Here is a 15,923-nt window from a genome sequence, read left to right on the forward strand (position 1 = left end):
CAGCAAAGGAAACCATAAACAAAATGAAAAGACAGCCTATAGACTGGTAGAAAATATTTGTAAACGATGTGACTGACAAGGGCTTAATTTCCAGAATATACAAACAGCTCATACAACTCAGTAACAAAAAACCAAACAACCCAATCAAAACACGGGCAGAGACCTAAATAGACATTTCTCCAAAGAAGATAGATGGCCAATAGGCACATGGAAAGATGCTCAACTTCACGAATTATCAGAGAAATGCAAATCAAAATCACATTGAGGTATCACCTCACACCAGTCAGAATATTAAAAAGCCATTATTAAAAAGTCAAACAAATAATAAATGCTGGAGAGGGCATAAAGAAAAGGGAATTCTCCTACATTGTTGGTGGGAATGTGAATTGGTGCAGCCACACCCCAACATTCACAGCAGCATTATCTACAATAGCCAAGACATGGAAGCAACCTAAATGTCCACTGACAGATGAATGGATAAAAAAAGATGCATTATAGATACACAATGGAATACTATGCGGCCATAAAAAAGATTGAAACAATGCTATTTGCAGCAACATGGACCTATTATATAAGTTAAGTAAGCCAGGTAGAGAAAGACAAATATCATATAGTATCACATATGTGGAATCTACAGTATGATACAAATGAACTTATTTACAAAACAAAAACAGATTCACATCATAGAAAAGAAACAATGGTTACCAAAGGGGAAAGAAGGGGATACAGAGGAATTAGAGGAGATGCATTCTTCTATACATGAGTACAGAGAACAGCAAAGGACGAGAGCCTGGGATTCCAGTCAAGCCTAGCTCATATGTGGGAAAGGAGGAGAGGGACAAATGAGGAGTTTGGGATTAGTGGATATAAACTACTGTATATAAAATAAACAACAAGTCCTACTGTATAGGACAGGGAACTATATTCAATATCCTGTAATAAACCATAATGGAAAAGAACATGAAAAAGTATATATATGTATACACACACACACACGCACACACACATAACTGAATCACTTTGCTGTACATTAGAAACTAACACAACATTGTAAATCAACTATACAGCAATTAAAAAAAAATGAAGACCGAAATTTAAAATCCTACAGGAAATAAAGCTGATGAAACCACTATTCTCATTTCAGTTTGCATTACCTTAACTCTTCAAGAAACACAATTTTGCATGCTTATTTCTCTACTCAAAATGGTGACACCATTTCAGTGTGACTAGATGAATAATCACTTAGGCATAAACTCTCAGTAGCTGATGTAAAACAAACCTACCCAGTTAAAATCAGAATGTGTTATAAAATCAGAATGTGTTATGAAACTTGGTTCAGACTGTAATATAATTAAGAAATATCAGAAATACATCTCCAGACCAGTTTTCAATATGTAGAACTTTACAAAAATGTATTAACTCAGCTTTATTAACAATCCCTTCATATTACCATAATAATACATCTTCTTTAGTGCATGAACCTGAGTCTACTAATTTATCACTAAAGTCAACTGTCTTTCTCTCCTGTGACAGGTGTGACTGTGCAAAGATCCTAAGCCACACTGCTCTCCAGCGTGACCAAAAGCTTATATCCATGGCCTGGTTGGCTGGGGTTATGAGTATAGTCTGTGGTCAAGCAAACTAAACCACATTGTGTAGGAAACCCATGACCTTCGTCTTAATAGCATTGTGGTAAGAAAAACCAGGGACTATTCACAAAAATAAGTAGGAGACTTGCTCATTCATAAGTCATCCATTGAATCAGTAAGCAAAAGGCTGTGAGATGCTTCAGATACTGATAAAAGTTCACTCATTCATGCACTCACTCATTCATTCTACCAGTTTATATGACTACCTTCTATACGTGCCATAAAAAAGTGGTCTTACAATTCAGTGAGAGCGCTCCACAAAACAATTTCAATCCAGTCTGATTTATGCTTATTCAAACAATTTAAACTAAGTGAAATCTCTATATAACTCTTGGACCTACCCCCAAAGTTAATAAACTAATGAATCTTCAAGAATTTAACCTAAATCAGAAACTTCCTTTAAAGATACACATTTACCTTAACAGTAAGAGTACCATCTCAGAACTACAACTGGTTAATTGGGCTGCAGAATTAACCATGTTATCTAAGAAAACATAGCTTAAGGAATGGAAAAAAAAATTTTAAATTCCCCGGGCTAAGTGTCCTTTTCACCAAGAATTTGGTTCCTTGAATATTACCAGAGAAGTTGAGAAAACACATGTGCCCAGTGGGCAAATGCACATGGGGTGACAGCCTACTTGAAGCAGGGAAGGGGGAAAAAAAAAAAACTCCACACTTCAAGACAGGTCTAGGGTCAGATTATTTAAATATCTTTACTCGTCTGAGCCATTTCCTCATCTGAAACCTGGAGAAGAGTCCAGTATACATTCCCTAGTGTTCTTACGAGGACTCAAGGAGATATCCACTGATATGTGCTTAACAGAGTGCCTGGCCCCCACCACGCACTACATAAACATAGCTGTCATGATGCCCTCATCAGCTTCGCATCGTATCCTTGGTTCATTTCATGAAGTCATCCTCCATTTTTCTAAATGGTAATACAACAGCCTTTTTGTGTCAACTTTCAAATCACTATGTCTCATATGGTCACTTCAACTTAATTCAAGATTTACTTTCTAGAAGACTTATGTCGGAGGTACTATATACCAAGGGGTTAAAGCCCAATTCCAGGGAATAGTGCAAAGCTACAAGAAAGCAGAACGCTAATTCTGAGTGAGTCCTTGCTGACCTCAGACTGCGGTAACCGTTAGGTCTTTCTTAGGATCAAGTGAAACTTGTCCCCAGTTAAGTCATGCCAATTGGTCTTAACTCTTGTAGACCTGCAGAGCTAGTTAATCTCAGCCATCTTCTACAGGACAGGTCTTCAAACGTGTGAAGACAGCTACTGTGTCCTAGCTAAGGCTTACTTTCTCTCTACCAAACATCGCCAGTGTCTTCAACTATCTCTTATATGACACTGTTTAAAGAAATGAGAGCGAATGATCTCCTTGCCTCCCAGATAATTGTTCAGTGTCTTGCAGCTGGCAGCATTAAGGACACTGTATACTATAAGGGGTGAAAGCTAAGACCCTGAGAGGAGGAGGAGGCAACACACACCTCTCAGTGATTTGCATTTGCTTGCAATCATCCGTTCCTTATTAGGCAGTCCAAACCCATGTCTCCAGAGATAAGGTAAGCTCAAGAATCTTGGAATAATCATTAGATTCCTTTTCCTTTTCCAATAGGCTAAAGAGCCATCAGCTATAGGAACAGAAGACTTACAATCTGATTAGGATGGACTGGATAGCAATGTCCTGGTTTTAAATTGCCAACAGATCTTTTATGAAACAGCAACAGCAAAAAAAGCCATTCGATTCATTCTTCATCTACACAGATGAAAACTTTTTGAAGACAATATCATTACAAGTATGGAACTACTCTCTGGCCACAATTCATGACAGAGCAAAAATCACTGCCCACATCAAGTATGCAACAGCTTCCTTACTAGTTTCCCCAAGGCCAGTTTCTTCCCATTCCAGTTTACTCCTCATAACATCCTTCAGCAACAAGGCTGATTATGTCATATCTCGAATGCAAAAATCTCTCTTGGCCTCCTTACTTGCTTAGATAACAACACACCAATTCCTTAAACTGAAACTCTAAATTCTTGCATGCCTGTGGCCCCCACCCCCAACCTGCCTTTCTACATCTCAGATAGCTGTTAGCCCACTCTGTATGTTTTGCCATGTTATAGGCTAGGCTCCTAAGCTTTAGGTCCAGGCCAAAAAGAGGTGGCCTACAATGTCAATTCACTACTGTTACAGAGGTACGTAGACTGGGCCATCTACCATCATCTTCTTGTAGCATCATTTCCTAGATATGAGCTGGGCTTGATCAGAACCCCAGGCCCTTGTTCTCTGTTGTTCTCTCTGTACTTACTAAGTTTAGGACGTTGCTCAAATGCCACTCTCTGGGAAACCTTTCTCTACTGCCCGAGACAGTGTGCCTTGCTCAATCCTCTGTGCTCTTCTAGGCTGAGGTCCTATTTCTGTAAGAGCAGTTGTCAACTTACAATGTAGTTTTTATCTCTGCACTTCCTTTCCTTACTAGATTATAAGCCCCTTTGGAGTACTAATTGAAGATTTGTGTCTTACTTTTGTGACCTTAGAACCCATCATTGTACCTGTCACATAATGATAATCAATAAAGGTTTGTTGAATGAATAATGAAATAGAATGTCTACTCTGTTTTGGCAAAGAAAACAAAGATTTCAGTAAAGTTAGGTTTCAGAAAAAAATAAAAAGAGAAGGAAAAGTAAAAGTTGCAATGAATTTGTCATGACTGTTTAGTATAATTATAAGACCCTGTCAAATAATAAAAGATTAGCTCCTTGCAATCTCTATTTTTAGAGCTAAAGAAATGAAATTTTAATGGGTGTGTTTATTCAAGCCAGTCAGTGCATTAGCCAATTATGGTTCTGTGTTCACTTGAAACTATCAAAGTTCAAAAAGTGGTACATATTATTTATTCACTATCAATTATTGAACATAACTGGGCTTTCTCAATCTAAATAGTTCATATATCTAGTATCAAATTTTAATTTTATTTTTTTTAAGTTTCTAGGTTGACCTGACAAAGCAGCTGGTAAAATTTCTGTATGTTTCCATTTAACTGCTTCTCTAATAATGAGATTTTTTTTTCCCCTTTGAGATTTAAAAGGCACTCAAATCAATCTAAGAGCCATATTCAGTATCTGTTTGCAACGGCATATTTTGGGGTTGCTATTATTCAAGGCATCACAAGTGTTTCTTAATTAAAATATTTGCTACATGTGCAATATCCCCCAGTATGGTATTTCTTGCAGCTGCTGGAAATCTTTTAGAATCCCACCACGTGAAATTAAGCATAGTCTTCAAGTGGTAAGAAACCTTGACTAGCGATCAAAATACTGTTCTCCGGTTGCTCTAGACGCTGTTGATCTGGAGTGCAGACACCTCAGCATATCGTAGGAATGTTCTCTCCTCATCAGTTCTTTTCTTAAGACCGCAATTTCCTTCTTGGATGAGAATGGGTAAGGATTCTGTGTCTTAGGCTCTTTGAAAATGAACTTTCTCAAGTGAGGATGTTTAATAAATAACAACCTAAATAAATGTACTGAATGATTTTTAACTCCTCTTTATGGGAGATGAGAGATTGGGTGCCTTTGACCTACTCCATGTTTGTTAATTTAATCTAGAGTTGCAAACCTTGTGATCGAAAAGCAAACCAAATAGGAAAATTTCTTTAAAAAAAAAAAATCTGGGAAAATGGAAAGCTCACATTGGATGAATGGTTCTCAATTTGGGCCAATTCTCCCTTCAGGGGACATCTGGTAACATCTGAAGATACTTCTGGTCGTCACACCAATACGGTGCTACTGGTGTTTGGTGGGTAGAGAAATCTACAGTCAATCTAATTGCTGTTCTTCCATCAGTAAGATGTCATTTTTCTCCGGCATGTTTTGTCTCGTTGTCTGTAGTTTTCGGTTTGATTATGATGTGTCTGGGTATGGACTTCTTTGGATTCATCTAGGTTGCATTTTGCTGAGCTTCTAGAATGTGCAGGTTTATTTCATTCGCCAAATTGGGGAAGCTTTCTTATAATTATTCTTTCAAATATTTTTTTCACCACACTCTCTCCTCTCCTTCAGGGACTCTGTGGATAGGAATATCAGAAATTCTGGTATTGTCCCAAAGATCCCTGAGGACACTGATCAGTTCTCTTCTCCAATCTTTTTTTTTTTTTCTCTCTCTGTTGTTTTGATTGGATAATTTCTATTAACCCACCTTTAGGATTAATAGCAATTAATCTGACTCTCTTCTCTGTTACCTCCATTCTGCTATTGAAACCTCTAGTGAGTTTTATATTTTGGTTACTGTATTTTTCAGTTCTAAAATTTCCATTTAGCTATTTCTATCATCTTTTTTTTTTTTTTCCTGAGACTTTCTATCTTTCCATTCATTTCAAGAGTGTCTGCATTTACTTCTCAGAGCATTTTTATCATGGTTGCTTTAAAAAGCCTTTGTTACATAATTCCACCATTTGTGTGATTCAGAATTGGCCATTTATTGACTGTCTTCTCCCATGTGAGTTGAGGTTTTCCTGTTCCTTTGTATGCTGAGTAATTTGTATTCTCGATATTTTGTGTATTACGTTATGAGACTCTGGGTCTTACTTAAGCCATATGTAGAATGTTGATATTTTTGTTTTATCAGGAAATCAACCTGGTTGAATTTGAGATGCAAATTCTGACCAGGCTTCTGTGGGTTGTGGCTTCAATACCTGTTCTATTTCCAACAGCTTTGTAGCACTCTTTAGGTCTGACCTGCATGTGCACCATCCAGTGGCCAGTCTGGAATCCAGGCAGTGATTTATCCCTCAGCTCAGTTCTCAGTCTTTGGTAGATAAACTGCTTAAGATCAGATCCAAGCATGTGCAGCTCAGGGGTGAGCCTAAGAGTTTGTAAAGAACTTTATGAGACTCCTTTTTTAATCTACACCCTCTCTGTAATCTGCCTAGCGCTTTTTGGTTCCTTGGGACACCCCCTTTCAGTCCTCCGACCAGAAAGCCGGTGCTTCAATTGTTCTACATGGCCTCAAAATCCCCCATGATTCCTTTCTCCTCTGGTTTCTCTCTCTTGGGAAGCACACTGGATGTGACAGTGTTGCTTAAGTCCATCCCTGAGAATACTGCATCTCGCTGAAATGCCTGGAAATTTCTGTTACCTGGATGACACTCATCTCTGGTTCCTAATACAGATGTAAGCATTCATTATTTATTCCCTCAATAAATATTTACAGAGTATCTACTATGTGCCAGTCACTGTTTCAGTGAACAATACAAGGTTCTCTTCCCTCAGGAACTTTTATTTAAATTGAGAAGAGACAGAAAGTGAACAAATACTGAGTAAATATATGATACATCAGAAAGGGACAAATGAGAGAGAGAAAAATAAAGCTGGGGGGGTGTAGATTTTCACTCAGGGTGAGGTGGGAGCCAAAAGAGTGAGTAATGGAGTAACGGAATCTGCTTGAAGTTAAAAGGATTGTTCCAGTCTCTCCTGTTTATCTATTTGATTAGTCACTGCAAAGAGAACCTGGGAGGTAAGATGGCTGCAGCCCATGTGCAAGCTGCCATCAGGCTCAGAAGTTCTTTGATTTTACGTCTATTCATTGTAAGCATCCTAATACTGTATATATTCAAAGCACAGTTTTCAAATGTACCTGGAGAATAGGCTAATTCTCCATTAATTAACAGCACTTAGGGCTGAAATTACTTGCTGGATACAGTCCGCTACTGCTTAATGATGAACACTGACTGGTGTACTCGGGGCCAAGTTTCTTTAAGGCTTTAGTTTACACTAAATAATGGTTTCCTTTGTGTCTTATACATTACACTCATTGCACAAAAATCAGAAATTACAGATAAGCAAATAAAAGAAAATAAAAGTAATGCAGAGATACCCATTTATAATTGTTAAGTGTTTTTGGACAACTATTGTCAATGAATTATGGGTTCAACTACTATATAACGCTCTGTGACAAAATGTCCAACTCAGCTGACCTCAGGTTTTCAAAAATTACATCACTTTCCAAGGAGTCACACATCACCTGCTTAACGTCCTGTTTTAAAAGTCTTTAATGAAGCTTCTAAACCAACGGTGAATGCTCTTATCGAGTAACTCACCTGCTAAATTTATCGCTAGGTCAATCACACACATACTGTTGGTCACTAAGTGATAAAGGCAACAACGTAAATGCAGGAACAGCAGCGCCAACGACCGCTGTTTACTAAGCACTTACTGTGTGCCAGCCTTCCTGATAAGCAATTTATAAACACAAGTTTAAAAGTTTCTAAAATATTATAGAAAAGTACATCACTGTAAGAAATCAGAGTCTGGCTTTTATTTATTTCTAGAAAAATGAGCCAGCCCTAGGGTTAGTAAAATTCAAGAGAACCAGCTGGGACCGTTAGCTTGAACTGTTCTCACGTATTTATCCAGGCCCCATCAATAATGAAGCTGTCCCTCAAGGACACTAGAATACCATTTAATTCTTCTGCTACACTGCACTGAAACGCTTTGAAAAGTTCCTCTTGTTATATTATTTACCACTGTTGCATCAGCATAGTAAATCACATATGGTAGCTCTCTGCTGATAAAACAGTCAGTTTACTTTTCAGGGGACAGATTACTCACTGGTAAATCACAGCCATGACCATTTTCACTCCAGAAGGGCAAAAAGTAAAAATTTCATCCAAGGCATGAAATTCTAATGCCACCCTTTGACCTATAATTCTACTTCAAGGAATGTAGCATAAGAAAAATATGAAAAGATGCGTGAAAGATTAAAATGTCCAACAACAGGAAGATAACATGGCCATGCAGATAGTGAAACATTATGCAGGTACGAAGTACCTTGTTTTAAAAGACTACTTCCAGACATGGGAAACGCTAGCAACAGTTTCCATGAAAAGGGCAGGTTCCCAAGCTATATGCTATGAAATCTCATTTTGTGAACTGCATGTGTATGTTTGTACAGCACACATATGTGCTTATACGTATGAATACTAAAAAGATATAGCTAGAAATATTAACAGTAGGAGGTATTAATATGGGTAACTGTTATTTCCATTTTTAATTTTTTAGTGTTTTTAAAATTTCTACAATAAATACATATTCAAAAAGAAACAGACTCTTTCATACATGGATTTCTAGTATTCAGATTTTTTTAAAACTTACGGACTTTTTCTTCAAAACAAGGTTAGAACTTCAAGCATCTGTTTGGATATTAATTTATTTTAAATGGTCTCACTGAAAACACAGTGGTTTGGATTTGTTTTTTTCCCCTGTGAAATGTCTTTGCTTTCTTTCATGCTGGGGTATTTAAATAGAATATGATAGGCTTTGATCAAAATTTTAAAATGACTACACATTACCAAATCTTACTAGTAATCTCTCTCCTCTTTTTCAGATTAGGCCACACAAGCAACAGTACCACTAGTGGGTTAATTTAATTCCTGTGAATCTGAATCTGATAACCTATGGCATTTATGCCAAAGTGAGGTAATTCTCAGTGGCTTGCGGCCAGTCCCTGCTGCTTTGAATCTCTGCCTAGAAGCTGGGTGACTGACAGATCTGGCTGCCTCTTCCAGAACTAGCCATCTTCAGGATTTTCAGTCGAAACGAATAAAGCCAAGAACCATAGTGTCCCAGTTCTCAGAAGTTTCTAACCTACACATTGTGTAACATCTTCAATTACTGCTGAAAAACACCAACAGAATTAGAGTAACTGTGAACTATCTGAGACACACAGGCAAAGACAAGAAGACCCGCCAGCCAGCCTGGCTCTGCAACTTCTATCTGAGCCTTTTGTTTCCTCATCCCTGAAGTGCAGGTTATAACCCCTGTTCACTGGGCGGCTGCTGGGGGTGCATCAGTCCACGGGCGGAAGGTGCAGAGCACGGTGCTTTGGCGCACAGCTCAGATCCAGGACATGGTAGAGCACTGTGTGTCATTATTTTTGGTGAGGAACCAAAACAAATTATGCTCATGCACACACTCATGCAAGCCAAAGGCTAAAAACATTAATAATTTGACAACAATCCACGGGGAAATGACAGACTTCGAGATCATTTCAAACATGCAGAGGTAAGTTAACATATTCAAATGCTACCATTTTAGGATGCTTCCTCCAAACTACATACTTCTATTAACATTCTTAAAATTGGTAAATAAGATCATGTGATGAGCTGCTTCAACAAAGTGATTCCTGCAAGCCGGCTGTGCTCTTTCCTGCAGCAGTGACTGCTGATATTAATTACACGTTTATGGGCAGCAGACGAACTGCACATTGTCTGGCTGGAGCACCAAACCAGATGCAGACCCCTCTCTTTCAGCATGAGTAATGGAAAGAAGGCAGCAGAATCTCATCACTCCAGGAGGCGGGGCTGGAGAACAGGGCACGAGGCACCTCATTTCCCCTTGTTCTTCGGGAAAGAAGTGAGGACTGATAATGAAACAAACCCCTGAGTACAGAGAGTCTCCAATTTCTGACCTCCTGAAATGGAACAGCAGAACTTAAGGGAGTAAAAGCAGAGTTCTACGCTGTCTGTGCTTGCATCGTCCATCCCTAACAGAGGGTCTGGAATTGAACAACTCTTAATGTTGAATAAATGATGAAGTTAATGAAGCCTCAAAGTTGAGACTGTCTATGTGAAATAGCCATGGGGGACCTGAGAGCCACAGGGATGCGCTGGATCATCCCCCGATTTCCCATTAACTGTTGAAATGTGACAACCAAAGTTTTAACTCAGCTATGAGCAAGGATGATGGGGCACTTCTGAGTCTGCTTACAAACATGGTTTGGAACTTCATGATCTGTGATATTGCAAATCACACGTGATGACCTGTATGTCTGCTAAATCACAGTTGTTCCACACAGTCTCCTGAGAAGGAGGACGCATTTAGTGAGATGTCTGGTATAATCTCACATTACATAACGACCGCAAGTGTATATGGAATAAGTGTTTATAATGTGGATAACAACAAAGATAATAGCTAAAAGTTAGATCTTATTAAATCCAGACACCAGGGTAAGTGGCTTTTCATGTATGACTCATGAATCTTCTATACAGTTATCTGACAAGTAATATATTGTAACTACTTTATAGGTGCCGAAACTGATCTGAAGCTTACGAGGTTTACAAATACTCTCAGTTCCGCAAAAATAACAAGAGACAGAACCAAACCAAAAGTCATACCCAGAATATCTGATGTTAAAGCTTAGAGATGAATTACTGTGCTATTCTGACCAACAGGCTTCGTTTACAGCTCTAAAGGCCTAAGCCTGAAATAACTGTGAATAATTGGGCATTACTGTTGTTTTAAAAAACCTTCCTGTTATCCACCTGTTGAACACTCTCTGTCAAGCATAGGCAACTATTTCTAAAACTGGTTCGGATGTGATTAAAATTTAAGTCTTGGGGTGGGGATATAGCTCAGTGGTAGAGTGCGTGCTTAACGTGCACGAGATCCCGGGTTTAATCCCCAGTACCTCCAATTTAAAGAAGAAAGAAAGAAAGAGAGAGAGAGAGAGAAAATTATTAAATTTTTTTTTAATTTAAAAAAATATAAAATTTAAGTCTTGAAGTTGTTCCTTACATCTATGCACGGAATTAGGTATTCCTTTAACTGTCTCCCTGAGTATTATTATCCAGTTGGAAACAAAAACATTCCTAGAATTACCTACTCCAAACTCTTTATTTGCTAGAACAGTTTGGGTAAAAGGAGCCTCCGTCAATGACTGAATTAAGACACACTGTGTACGAGGCTGAAGCTGTCAAGCACCCAGCATCTATCTGGATGTCCATACATGTAGACAGGGGGTATTTCTGAAAAATGAGGAAGTCTCAAAATCTCCTCCTGAGAAGAACAAGCAGTAAGCTCACTAAGGACCCCATGGAAGCTCTAAAGGTCATCTCAGATCGGCTCTGATCATCTCTTTCTGTTCTGATTAAAAATATGCTTATGGAACCATAATAATGGAAGAAGAGCTGGAGAAGAAGGCTTCGTGATTGAAAAAAAAAAAAAAGGCAGAAAAGGCAGGAAGAAAGCCTCAACTTTGAGGCTTTCTTGCTATTTAATCTAAAGGGATCTGAAATTCTCTGGACTTGACAGAGATGGGTCCTGGCTTCCTAGCCTTGCAGAAGACAAATGGGTCCTCGTGAGCTGATATGGCCCCTCATGAAGCTCTGGTCTCCCCCTTTCTTGGTCGTTCTTTTTCCAGCAACAGTATACATGGGAAGGTGAGGTGTGTCGTCTGCTAGGTCAGCCTGAGGAGGCAGAATTTGATACCTGCCACTGTAATGACTGTTAACTTTCCAGCTGATCAGCAACAGTTAGGCGTGAGAAGACTGTTAGCCCCACTAAATGCCAAAGTAACCAGGAGTCTGCTATGAATAGGCAGTTTCCAAGGATTATAATTTTTGAGTCTCAGAAAATCTATACGAAGAGAACTCCTAGGTAACAAGCAAGCAGGCGTGGGGGGGGGGGTGTTCACTATACATTCTTCAGACACTCTTTCAGGAGCCAAGAACTTATTCCCCCAACTACTGGGGATATTGGCTGCTGGCTGTTAAAACTCACAGATGATCCCTCTCTGGGAATCACCCTTGGGAACTACCCTCCCTCAGTGGGAGCTGCCTCACCCCAACATTACTGAGCCCCTCCCCAAGGGCAGCTCAAGTCCAAGGTCTGCAAAACAAAGGCCTCCTTTGAAACAAACTCCAAAGGGCCATCGCAGCCCCAGAGCTCCCATAGGCTTGGCTTCCCCCTTTGCCATCCTGCCTTCCTCACTCCCTCAGACGGAGGCGAGCGCTCTCCTGAGTCATCTCCCAAGATCACAAAAGCAGAAGAGCTGGGATTCAAACCCAAATCCATTTGACTCTCAGCCCTAAGTTTCTATCAATTTTATCAAGCCCTTGACTTTGATTTACAAAATACAAATCCTTATGTCTTAGCAAGACATCCAAAGTCCCTGTGTATATGACCGTCCTTTCTAGCCTCACATCCCATCACCCACTCCCATATAAACCCTGGTCCAGTCACATCAAACTCTTTCCTTTCCCTGAACATCTCATATTTCTGCTTTCCCTGCAGTAAGTTCACTGTCCTCATCTGCTTGATGACACCTTCTTTTCCTACAGATCTCACTTCAGGTGCTTCCTCCTCTGGGAAGAACTTCCTGGCCCCTCAGTAAAGTTAAGATCTCCAGCCCTCAAGTTCCTGAGGCAGGCTGTGTGTTCCCTTAACTGCTAACTATTTTAATGGATTCTTTGCAGGCAGGGACGTGTCTGTTCACTCTGCTTCCCAGCCTGGCACTTTATTGGATGGAGAAATAAATGAATTCTATGGAGGTGCTGGTCCCAGAGACCCCGGCTGAAAGGTTGCCAGCATCCCCATGACTGGGAAGCATCATTTGGCGCCAGACAAATTTGGATACACTGTGACCTTCCTGAGCATGAGGGCTAGTTTTATTTCATTGAAGCAGCCTTTCCAAGACCTAACACCACCTCTTACTCATAAAAGAAAAGATCCAAAAAAACCCATTGAACCAAATGAGGTGCTGGCTGAAGGGGCCGACGTAGGAGAAAATTACTTCACTTTCACGACTCAGCCTCAACCATTTTTTAAAATCTCTATGTTTTAAAATATATATGATAGTTCTCTGCTGACTCACTTCTTAATTAATACATTCTTACTCCCAAATTTTAAAAATATCTCCTCTGTTTGAAAAATTTTTTTCTATTTAATACTTAATAGAGCAAAAGACAACTGTAGAGTTTGCTAAACTCCATTTCTAGGTCAGAAATCAACTCTTATGTGGATACATCAAACATGACTAAGGCGTTTTCCAGCTGGCTTGCGTAACACTACATCTTTGTTTAAAGGGGTCCCTTTGAAACATAAATATGTCATTAATCTACAGGGTGGTTTTCCCCCCACTTTCTAATAATTACTTACTGAACAGAAGTACAGGTGTTGGTACAGGCACCAAACACCACCAGTAAGAAGCTGAGGAGGCTGGGGAAAACCCTTCTCCTATAAACATAAAAACCGAAAGCCAAGCTTACCGGGTAAGTAGCTGAACTGTCTACACAGGAAATGGTCCAATTTTGTTATTGTTCTCAACAAAAATGTCCAAATGACAACAAAAATAATTGCTGAGAGCTTGCTGATACTTGTAACAAGAAGAAGGCTTAAAAGCCCAGTTCCCTTTTTTTTTTTTTTTAAATGGTTTTGGGAAGAAGGAAGCTCTCTGGCATGTAAGGGACTGAATTTTCTGTGCCCTATGTCACTTTCTTGCAACCTCCACTGCTAGTTTGGTGGGAGTGAGAAAAAACTGATACCATTTCCCCAAGAGAGCATCACGTCTGGTTACCTTGTCCTTCACCAGTGTCTGATCGTGTGTGAACCCAAAACACAGAATTTAAGGCTTTTCCTCTCCAGTCTGAGTTTTTGATAATTGCAGGCAAGTCCGTTCCTAAGGACAGAAGTGCAATTTGCAAGTATACCTCATTTCAAAATTCTGCTCCTATGGTTCAGGTCACAGATTCACTGATTTACAACCCTAGGAGTGTGCCTGCTCAGGTTCAACTTTTTATCCCGTGTCTTTAAAATATCTGTTCATTGACTGATTTTTTTTTTTTAACCTAATATGTACTGAATACAATTACTTAAGGAAGGCACCAGACCCTCCTCCGTCTCGGGTGTGGGCCAAGTGGTCACAGGGATGCACACTCTGGCAGGATGGGCGGAGTGTACCTTTTTAAACATCCTGGTGGAATCCTCACTTATCTGCATGAACCGCATAATCACATTGTTCAGGTAGATGTCGCTCAAGGTGGCATGGTCTTTGCTTTCTCTCCTCACTTGGTTCAGAAGCAAATACCAGCAGTTCACTGGAGACAACAAGTTCTGGTCTTTCCTAAGAAGTGAAGAAAAGAGAGAATTACCATCAATTTCAAAGCCGCCCCAAGCAGCTGAGGGAAGTCACCAAAGCAAATCAGGAGCCACAACAGACCAGCATTGTCCCTGTTCTTTCTATTCAGGGCATCGCTCAAAGCAAGACACTCGACAGCCAGCAGAGCAGCCCTCCAGGCCGGGGTGGCGCCGAGCCAGCCATTCCCCAGGCTTGGAAGAAAACACTTGGACCAAGAACACCAGTCAAAACCACACTCCCGACAAGGGCCACGGGACCCTCACATACATAGCACTCAGGCAGGCGTTCAGCTTTAAACACCCCATTGAAGAAAGCAGTTTATGTTTACATAAAAACCTATTGACTACTGTCTCAGAGACAGACTGTGGTTTGCCACTGAACACAAAGCCTGCTTTGAATGTCCCGTCTGTTGTTGGAAGAGAGGTTTGGCTAGGTACACTTTCCATGGAACATAAATTTGAGGATGATTGATTAATCCCTTGATGTATAACCTCCAGCCTCCCCAAAAGTGTTCCCGGGAATCAGAACTTTATAGCCATTGTCTCAAGGCTTGTGAACAGAGCCAAGACATTTACTGGCTTATGACTTGTCCCGTTGTCCTTTTGAAACCCATTACGCTGTTTCAGATTTGTAACTGCTCCTTGCTTTATTCGAGAAAATAAAGTGGGTATAAATCACAAAAGATAACATGAAAAAAATCTTAAAGAAGAACTCCAAACAAAAGCAGTGACCAACTGGGATATTACTGGTTTAAAAAAAAAACAAGAAGTACGTTTTTTTTGTTTTGTTTTTTACTTTAAAACCTAACTCTACAGTGGCAAAACTCAGGGACACAAGTGCTATTTTATCAGACATGTTATCCTCCTATTATTCATGAGCATTTATGATTCTGAGTATTAATGAAATTAGGGGAAAAAATTATTAAATAAGGTCTTTCACAGCCTTTAAGTTCCTCAGATTCAAGATGCAACACTGTATCAAGTCAAATCCTTCTCTAGAAGAGAGAGAAGAAACAGGAATGGCTATCGGGGCAGAAAGCCCTGATCGAGGGTCTGAGCACCAGCATCCCTCAGAGAAGCCACCCATTCTCCCAGCCGGCACATGAAGAACTACAGCTCTGCCCAGAAAAGCCTCCTTTTCTCCCAGAGCCATCGGGCGAGGCGCAGTAGTTCTACGGCAGAATATTGAAGCCTTTTAGTAGAAAGGCTTTCTATTACATTCTCCAGCTGCCCAGCCCAAGAGGTAAATGCTACCTTATACTAACTTTTATTTGCCTCTTTCATGCTGAGGGAACCCATAAATTCTTTGAGAACATTTCACACTTGTTTGTATCCTCAGTGCCTTGCCCATGGTC

General features: G+C 39.9%; 1 protein-coding gene across 2 annotated transcripts in view; it reads right to left on the reverse strand.

The window, feature by feature from the left end:
* The window catches only part of SRGAP1 (SLIT-ROBO Rho GTPase activating protein 1), a 248,081-nt gene that overhangs the window by 104,635 nt on the left and 127,523 nt on the right, over positions 1 to 15,923 (reverse strand). For both annotated transcript variants that reach the window (XM_031462764.2, XM_010980295.3), the window contains exon 3: positions 14,392 to 14,554. In XM_031462764.2, the coding sequence (XP_031318624.1) occupies positions 14,392 to 14,554 (163 nt within the window). The remainder of the gene's footprint in view (positions 1 to 14,391; positions 14,555 to 15,923) is intronic.

This window comes from Camelus dromedarius, chromosome 11 (assembly GCF_036321535.1).
Source record: "Camelus dromedarius isolate mCamDro1 chromosome 11, mCamDro1.pat, whole genome shotgun sequence".
Taxonomy (NCBI): domain Eukaryota; kingdom Metazoa; phylum Chordata; class Mammalia; order Artiodactyla; family Camelidae; genus Camelus; species Camelus dromedarius.